This window comes from Vigna unguiculata, chromosome 5 (assembly GCF_004118075.2).
Source record: "Vigna unguiculata cultivar IT97K-499-35 chromosome 5, ASM411807v1, whole genome shotgun sequence".
NCBI lineage: Eukaryota > Viridiplantae > Streptophyta > Magnoliopsida > Fabales > Fabaceae > Vigna > Vigna unguiculata.
In genome coordinates this window covers 11,382,665-11,392,276 of record NC_040283.1, presented here as the reverse complement: position 1 = coordinate 11,392,276, position 9,612 = coordinate 11,382,665, and the positions used below count along the sequence as shown (strand labels likewise).

The window sequence follows — 9,612 nt, the reverse complement described above, 5'->3', positions numbered from 1 at the left end:
ATATCACTCCCCATTAAGGTGACTTAAAGTCTCAAAATACCAACCTTGTTTCATCGCCAACTCAAATCTCATTTGCTTGTGTAATTAATAATTTCTAAATGAACAAGCAAACAGAAAATGTCAAATTTCACACACTATATCTATATATATAAAGTTCATGGTGTCGTTCCATGATAACTAAGTTGTGGTCCACACAAGCTTCCCTAATACACTTTTACTCAGTTTCTCTTGGTACTCTTCTCTCTGTTGTTTGCAGTTAAAACATGAAACTTTTCATGCTTTTTCTTCCATGGACTTTTGCTCTTTTATCCTCTTCCTTCGCTTCTACTTCTCCTTCTGTAGTGGAACGCATTTTCAGAGTAATTGGCTACCTCCCTTTATACGCTTTTCTTCCACCGTAAAGTAGTGCACCAATTATATAACTTACAATATTATTCTTAGGTACACTTTCATAATTATAACTTTTGCAGCATTTTTTTTTTCTTTTGTTCTCTTTCTATCTTTTTTCCTAGTTGTACACTTTCATAATTAAGCAACTAAGCTAGTTCCTAATTTTCCGTCGTCTTTTGGTGTTTTAAACCAGCCAATGCACATAACAACTATGTATTGAGACATGAAAATTTTCAATCTGATATACACTACTTTTACGAAACTACGTACGCCTTTAGTTTCTGCATAGATTCATATTATTGAATTTCATGTATTGCAGGTTCAAAACCTGAGAATCAAACGCTTGTGCAATGAGCGAGTAATTGTCGCAGTTAATGGACAATTCCCTGGGCCAAATATTAATGTCCGCGAAGGTGACACTGTGATTGTTCATCTATTGAACGAGGGACCTTATAATATCACTATTCATTGGTAAAACTTCCATATATGCATATCTTTGAAAATGCCATGAAATCGTTTTCCTACTGATCATTACTACAAATGAGCTTCACGTCATTATAGAAATTTTAAGGGATTAGATATAAAAAACTCATTTGGAGTGTTGTTCTTTTGTAATGTATAAACTACACGTGTAGGCATGGAGTGTTTCAGCTCTTTAGTGCTTGGGCAGATGGTCCTGAATATGTTACTCAATGCACAATCAGTCCAGGAAATAAGTATACTTACAAATTCAATGTAACGCAACAAGAAGGAACCCTATGGTGGCATGCTCATGCATCTGTTTTACGTGCCACAGTTCATGGTGCTTTCATCATTCAACCTCGTTCAGGCCTATTTCCGTTTTCTAAACCTTACAAACAAGTTCCTATTATATTAGGTACTGTCTTCTGTTAAGTTTGTGAACCTTTCTTGTGACATATAATAAGTCATCTATATCTATGAAGCAACCATTCTTAAATCATCTGTTACTGGAAATTTGTCTTCTGAAACAAGATATTATTACTTAAATGTAGGTGACTGGTATGATGCTAATGTTGTGGATGTTGAAACCCAAGCACTGGCCAGTGGTGGTGCTCCAAATGTATCTAATGCATTCACAATCAACGGCTTACCTGGTGATCTCTTCAATTGTTCTCGTTCTCGTATGTTTCCTCCTTGTTCATTAAATTGTTCATGTAAACTATAACCATTCATGAGTTTAGGTTTTGAGATATTCAACTCATGACATATTTATCTGACTCTTTGGACAATTTAGAGACATTCAAGGTGAAGGTGAAGCAGGGAAAGACCTACATGCTACGAATTATCAATGCTGCACTCAATAACCACCTTTTCTTCAAGATAGCAAATCACACTTTCACAGTTGTTGCTGTGGATGCTGCATACACTGACCACTATATCACCGACATCATCGTCATCGCTCCTGGCCAAACCGTTGATGCACTATTCACGACAAACCAACAACCTTTAGGTTCATACTACATGGCTGCATCTCCTTACTCTCTTGGTGTGCCAATCTTTGACAACACTACAACACGTGGTATTGTCGTTTACGACCATGCAACACCATCATCACACCCCCTGATGCCAATCCTACCACCTTTCAATGATACAGCAACGGCTTACAAATTCTTCAGCAACATTACTGGTAAGGTGGGGGCTCCACACTGGGTTCCTGTGCCGTCTAAGGTTGATGAACACATGTTTATTACTGTTGGAATGAATCTAGAACCGTGTGATCCTAAGAATGCCACTAATGCCACGTGTGAGAGTCCACTTGGTCAGAGGTTTTCCTCTAGTATGAACAATGAGTCCTTTGTGATCCCAAAGGGGAGAGGATTCTCTATGTTGGAAGCATTCTTTAAGAATGTGAGTGGAGTTTACACTGCTGATTTCCCTGACAACCCTCCGGTTATGTTTGACTTCACCAATCCTAATATCAGTTTTAATACGAAGCTTTTGTTTGCGCCAAAATCAACCAAGGCGAAGAAACTCAAGTTCAATTCAACCGTGGAGGTTGTGTTTCAGAACACAGCATTTATCGATGTGCAGAGCCATCCAATTCACATTCATGGTTTTAGTTTCCATGTTTTGGCTCAAGGGTTTGGGAATTTCAATTCCACCACTGATTCACCCAAGTTTAATTTGGTGAATCCTCAACTGCGCAACACAATTGCTGTGCCTGTGGGAGGATGGGCTGTGATTCGATTTCAAGCAAACAATCCAGGTAATTAATGATTCTCTTGATAACATTGCTGCATCATCAACTAAAGAACAATCTGCTCGACACTTTCATTCCACAAACTTTACATAATTTATCATCTTCATGACAAAAATGTTAAACAGTGTCAACGTATCATTGTCCAATTCTATATCCCCACAGAACACTTGACATGACACCAGCATATATTTTCTATTTTATCTTGTTTACACCTTATCTTTTTTCCTTTCCTTGCATGATTGATCACATATGCTGCTTTCTGTCTCTTTAGTTTTATCTCTTTCTTTCATGAACCCCAAAATGGGGGATATGCATTACCTATAATATATGAATTATCTTTTTGTGTAGGGGTATGGTTTGTGCATTGCCATGTGGAAGATCATGTGCCATGGGGACTAGACATGGCTTTTGAGGTTGAAAATGGACCAACTTCTTCAACTTCACTCCCTCAACCTCCTACTGATCTTCCTAAATGTTAAGGACGTTTTGAGAGTGCATCGCCATCAATTCTTCATGATTATCTACTTAGAGTTAATGTTTTGCAGAAAGCCAAAGTGGTTATGCTGAGTCTGGAAAAATAAATTAATTATCATTTGGGAAAGTCAAAGTGAGATAATGTAACCGAGTGTGTAAATTCATGGTGTATATTGTGTGTATTATTTTTATGAGAGTACTTTTTTTTCTCTAATTTTCTCATTTAGTATGATATAGTTCTTCTGCGGTCAGTTTTATTTTTTCGATTCTCATGAAGCATCTTTAATATCTTCTTCGAACTTCTTTTCTTTTTGTTGAAGTTTTCTTTAGTTTTATCGCAAGACAAAATTCAACCCCTTGTGTATTCATTATTCTCACAATCCCAGATTGGTCTTTGATTCTCATCCTTTTATGCTTATTCGAAAGAACAAGTTTGGTTTTATGGATAGTTCATTGAAAAACATTTTGTTGGATCCCCGGTCTATTTGGCTTCGCAATAATAACAGTTGTTTTTTTTTTTTATTTTGTGTTAATAAAAATAATTTTTTATTATATTTGAAAAAAAAGTTGTATTTTTTAATTTTTTATTTTAACTTGTATTAAAAATTAATGTAATTATTTTTATATTTATATAATAATTTATTTATATGATATAATTAATTGCTATAATTATATATAGCTATGAATATAAAATTTTAATAAAAAGTTTAATTATATGAGAAACATATAAATAATTAATTATGAGTATTTTTTATATAATGAATTAAATAAAATAAAATTATTTCAATATTGATTTCATTATTTTAAAATAATATATTATTAAAAGTATAACAAATAATACCAATAACAATAATACAAAATATAAAAAATTAATATTTGGGTACGGATTTTTTGGTTTTAAATTATAAACTTCACACGATAATTAGTCAATGATATGTAGGGATGGCAAAAATACCCGCACCTGCGGATATCCATGGATAAAATTCGCGACGGATAGTTACTATCCGCGGGTATTTATTACCCGCAGGTAGCGGGTAGCGGACATGTTAATATTCGCTCATAAATGGGTCGGGTACGGGTATTATACTATCCGTATCCGCGAGTACCCGTTACCCACAAAAAATTGAAATTAAAATTTAGTTTATATTTTATTAAGTTAAATTTAATTAAAATTAAAATTAACAGTATATTTTATCATGTCAAATTTAATTATAATTATAATTAAAATTTAATTTAATTTATATTTTATTTTTATAATTTTAAATCAAAAATTTTATAAAATATATATATTTTTTAAATATTTGTGAGTATCGGGTATCCACGGGTACCCGCGAGTTTTAAAAATATCCGCAGGAATTTTTTAAGCGGATACCCGACGGGTAAACGGACGAATTTTGTTTTTGCGGGTCGGGTTGCGGGTAAGCACTATCCATGCCCGACCCGACCCGACCCGTTGCCATCCTTAATGATGTGTAAGAAACAATGTTGTTATATGATTAAAATTTATAACTAAATTTATAATTTTATATTATATTAAAATAAAATGCATAATTTCAACCACAAAGAATACCTTTTTATTAAACAGGGTTAATTAAATTTTAAAATTATCTATCTGAATTCCTTTTAAAAAAATTAAATGTAGGATCAAGTTGTGTTTACACATCACGACTTCATAATGAAGTAGTCGCCATTTCTTGTGACAATTTCAGTTTTATTTATTTTTGAACTGAAGTCGTCACACACACACACACACAACTGAAGTCGTCATTCACACACACACACACAATTGAAGTCGTCATCACACACACACACAATTGAAGTCGTCATTCACACACACACACAACTGAAGTCATCATTCACACACACACACACACACACACACACACAACTGAAGTCGTCATTCACACACACACACACACACACACAACTGAAATCGTCATTCACACACGCACACACACACACACACACACACACACACACACAACTGAAGTCGTCATTCACACACACACACACACACAACTGAAGTCGTCATTCACACACACAAGCACACACAACTGAAGTCGTCATTCACACACACACACACACACATAACTGAAATCGTCATTCACACACACACACACACACACAACTGAAGTCGTCATTCACACACACACACAACTGAAGTTGTCATTCACACACACACACACACAACTAAAGTCGTCATTCACACACACACACACACACACACACAACTGAAGTCGTCATTCACACACACACACACACACACACACACACACGAATAAAATGCAATGTGTCTAATTGGATTATCGGTCGATGCACCCTCTAATAAAATTGCAAAACCTTTTCTCTCTTTTGGTATGGAATGTGTGGATTGGAAAAACTTGATTTTAATAGAGTCTCTACATTTTTATTAAATAATAAAATTATTTAATTTTATTTAAATTGTATAAGTAAAAAATAGTTACAAAATAATATATTTTCTCTATATAATGATAAAGATAATAACAAATAAAGGATATAATAAAAATAGATATTATATAAGAAGTATTAAAATATAAATAATTATAAAATATAAATAAAATTGTTTTTATTAAATTTTATAATATTATAATTTCATTATACTTCAAGATAATTATTATTTAGTTTTTTAAGTATTATTTTGTAAGTAAATAATTCAATTAATAAAATTGATTATATCATTAAAAATAAAATTAATAAAAGATTATATACATAAAATTATAGTGAAAAAGAAAGAAGAATTTATTACTAGTAGTTATTAGCGAAAACACAAGTGAAGATACATACGTTTCATCGAATATGGCTTTTCACAAAATTCTATATGTATCTGTGATATTCAGTGATGTGACCCCAACAAGCCCAAACTCAAGTGCATCAACAAGCCCAAGCCCACAACAAGGTCCAATCACTAAAAGCATGATGAGAAAGATTCACATGGACCTCTCACAAGATGATCAAGTCAATCATGGACTTTTTACATTATTCACATGGGCTAAAGAAATCTCTAAACTATAAGATGGTGTATGAAGGAAGTAGTATATATTTAAATTGGGCCATTATTTAGGCCTTATTTTTCTAGAATAATAAGTCAAACAATGTGTAGTTGAATTGATAAAATTGGGCTTGACTAAGCCCAATAGGAGACTTGGCCATGAGCTACCAAAGATCCAAGGTGGACTAAGTGGAAGTCAACATTCCTTCCTACACCTCATGGATCCAATGCATCCAAAGGCTAGGAATGCTTCCTCTTTTCCAAGGCATCATCCAATGGCCATGAGCCTTGCTCCTTCTCCAGCCATCTTCCACGGCCAAGATTGAATGCCTTTCTCATCCAAGGGCTAAGAGTGCTTATGTGTATTTGCTTTCTAATAGAATGTTTGTGTTGAGATCACTCCACTCTTCTATTATTTTGAGAGCATACATGGCTAACCTTCTCCTTCATCTCCTCTAGCCACCTTCCATACCATAGCTCCACTTATACTCTTCATCTTTACCAAAAACTTGCATTGCCAAGAGCTCTTCTTGCTCTTATCTTCATTTCTGCTACATTTCATCTACTTCTTGGTGGCTTCCATGGATCTCCTTCCTCTCCTACACCAAGGACGTCCATCATTTAGTATAGAATTTTGTTTACTCACTTGAAATTGAGTATTCGTTCCTCAGATAGAAAATGTTGTATTTTACATATTCATACGATTGAGTCTTTGGGTTTCCAAAATAGTGTAAAGTGCTTCAAATCATTGCTATTTGACTCGGACTTATTCTAAAAAAGTCGAGGCATTTCAAATTATTTGTTGACACGGACAAAATCAAGGAAAACCTTTAAAATTCTTTCCATGTTAGACCTTGAATATATCATAGTTCCGAATCAAATTTCTTTAGAAATAAAATCTTTTGTCTCATGATACCCTGCTCTAGTCCCCTTACAAAATCGCATTTTTTAATTTTCACTGAAATTTGAGTTAAGATTAATAATATTTACTTTCATAATATATACTTAATTTTTAAATAAAATAACTATTAAAAACAAAAAAAAAATTAAAATAATATTAAAGATAAACTATTTATAAAATAATTAATTTTTAAAATAATATGTAAAATTAGAAAAATTAAATATATCTATAAAAGAAGTTTTTAAAATAACCGACAAAATTTTAAAATAACAGTTAAAAATAAATTATTTATAAAATAATTAAATTTTAAAATAATAATTAAAGATAAAATTTAAAAAATAAAATGTGGATATAAAATAAAAAATTTATTTTATAAATTGTTATAAATATATTATCTTCTATCCAAAGATTATTTCTTTTTAAATGAACGTCATAAAAATGTCAAGGCGACGTAGAACAAATGTCAACCATTCAAAAACTAAATAAAAAATATAAAGAAAACACGTGACATTGATGAATCACATGCGTCTGATTATTAGAATGCAACACATCAATATGCAACTCGAGGACAGCGAGGGCCTATATAAAACTCCAAGACACCTTATCTTTTCTTCTTCATAATTCAATAATTAGCATTATGTCATGCAACGTTCTTTATAATATTTAACTTAAACAAAATGCTATTGTGGATGTTATTAATTTTTTAAAATAAACATGATATTATATTAATAAAAAATGATATTATAATGTTATTAAAATAATTATATATAAAAACGACTGTTAAATTTTAAAAATTTAACAAATGATTATATTATAAAAGATAAAATTAAAATTATGAAATATAGACACAAAAGAGAAAGAGAAAAGAAAAATTATTTTTATATACTATCGAAAATACGAATGTTGTCATGTGTACGCATGTTTGCATTTTTTAATCTTCATAGAAATTTGAGTTATAAGATCAATAAAGAATATATAATTTTTAAAATAGTTGTTAAATATAAAATTAAAAAAAATATATAACAAAAGTTTTTAAGATAACGGTTAAAGATAAAATAGGTTTTTAGAACAATATAGTTAGAGATAAATTATTTAGGTTAAATTATTCTTTTGGTCCCTCTATTTGTCATAAAATTTCAGTTTGATCCTCAAGTCTTTCGTTGTCTCAATTTGGTCCTCATTTTCTTAAAAATGACTCAATTTGGTCTTCACCATTAGTTTGACCAGACGATGTTAAAGTCAACGCCACGTGTCAATTTCTAGTTTTTTTGAATTTTTTTAATTTTTTTGAATTTTTGTAATTTTTTACAAGTGTCACTTCATAGTTGTGCCATGTGTCAAAGTGTGACACGTGGCACAACTGTGAAGTGACACGTGTAAAAAATAAAAAAATTCAGAAAGGATGATGAATTGGTAGGGTACTTGTTCAGTCATAATGGTTGTGGAGAAAAGATGACCTTCCTCATTAACTATTTCGGTGATGCGTCGACCTCTCACGCGGTCGTCTCAGACTTGGAGGCGACGCAGTAGATCGCCATTGGAACACTATAAGGTGTCTTGTTCTCGCAGTGTGTCTTTTATCCTTCGCCTGACATCCTCGACTGCTTGGCGAGCTGTGGTATGTTCTTCTCGTACTTCGTTAGCTCTAGCATGAGCTTCCTCAGCTCGTAGACGTATCCTTTCATTTTCTTGTCGTAATTCATTTATCTACTGCAACAATTCTGCGGTTGTAGGGTCGGTGGTGTCTTCTAAATGAGAATGCTTCGAAGGACCTACGACGGTAGAGTTCGGACTTATAGCCATGAGTTATGGAAGTAGGGCCTAGGAATCAGTTTTACTAGGGCCCTACGGTGGGCGCCAAATGTTTCGTCCACAAAAACCTTTGCCTTTTCCGACTTAGCTGAAATTCGATTTTTGGTCTCTATGGAAGAAAACCTTTAGGGATATTTGTGTAGTACTTAATTGATGATCCTATTCCATGAGCCTCCCTGCCTATTTAACCTCTTTTTCTGCCTCAACCGCCTTTAGTCGTCGTCATAAATTCGGAGATCGTGGTCTGATTCTCCGAGTATGTAGGGTGATTGGGGTTTCAACTTCCGACCTCCTACAAAACCGATTCCCTCCCTTTTATTAACTGCTTTATCGTTTTTTCGGCGGTATGACACAAAACATAAATTGTCCAAATGGATTGGGCCGGCTATTGGGCTATACAATTGACGGGCCGAGGATTTTGAAATAGGTCGGCAGCCTCGGTCGGGACTGTCTCGATTTCGCCAGGGTGTACAACTATTATATCATGATACCAAACCATGAATACCATTTTAGATAAACCTTTCGTACCTCATCAATTTGATTTGGTGGGTATTGTGAAATTTGAGGATGTTTAGAGATTTGTTTTTCATTGTCTTGAATTCTTGGTTCTCTTGAAAATTTTCAAGTTTAGTTAACGTAGATGCATTTCCTTTCATCTTTATTACAAACCTTCCTCCTTCAAAAAAAAAAATCAATTCTTTTACTCTTTATCATAATTTTTCTAATATAAATTTATCACCTCTCACCTACTTAGAAAAAGATGAAATTTATATTCACAAATCACAATTATCAAATTACAAAACA

At 32.9% G+C, this 9,612-nt stretch overlaps 1 protein-coding gene across 1 annotated transcript; it reads left to right on the top strand.

Annotated features, from left to right (window-relative positions):
- The first annotated feature begins 263 nt into the window (after nt 1–263).
- LOC114182993 (laccase-7-like) lies at nt 264–3,173 on the top strand. The gene is made up of 6 exons (XM_028069807.1): nt 264–359; nt 710–861; nt 1,026–1,267; nt 1,404–1,532; nt 1,646–2,617; nt 2,960–3,173. Exons 1-6 carry the CDS (start codon nt 264–266, stop codon nt 3,088–3,090), a joined length of 1,722 nt encoding a protein of 573 aa, XP_027925608.1. The 3' UTR covers nt 3,091–3,173.
- The last annotated feature ends 6,439 nt before the right edge of the window (nt 3,174–9,612 follow it).

Bases quoted from the DNA above. Each gene is read 5' to 3' on its own strand.
- LOC114182993 (XM_028069807.1), top strand. From the start codon at position 264: ATGAAACTTTTCATGCTTTTTCTTCCATGGACTTTTGCTCTTTTATCC. The intron at 862-1,025 runs GTAAAACTTCCA...CTACACGTGTAG, and splicing joins TATAATATCACTATTCATTG to GCATGGAGTGTTTCAGCTCT. The intron at 1,268-1,403 runs GTACTGTCTTCT...ACTTAAATGTAG, and splicing joins ACAAGTTCCTATTATATTAG to GTGACTGGTATGATGCTAAT.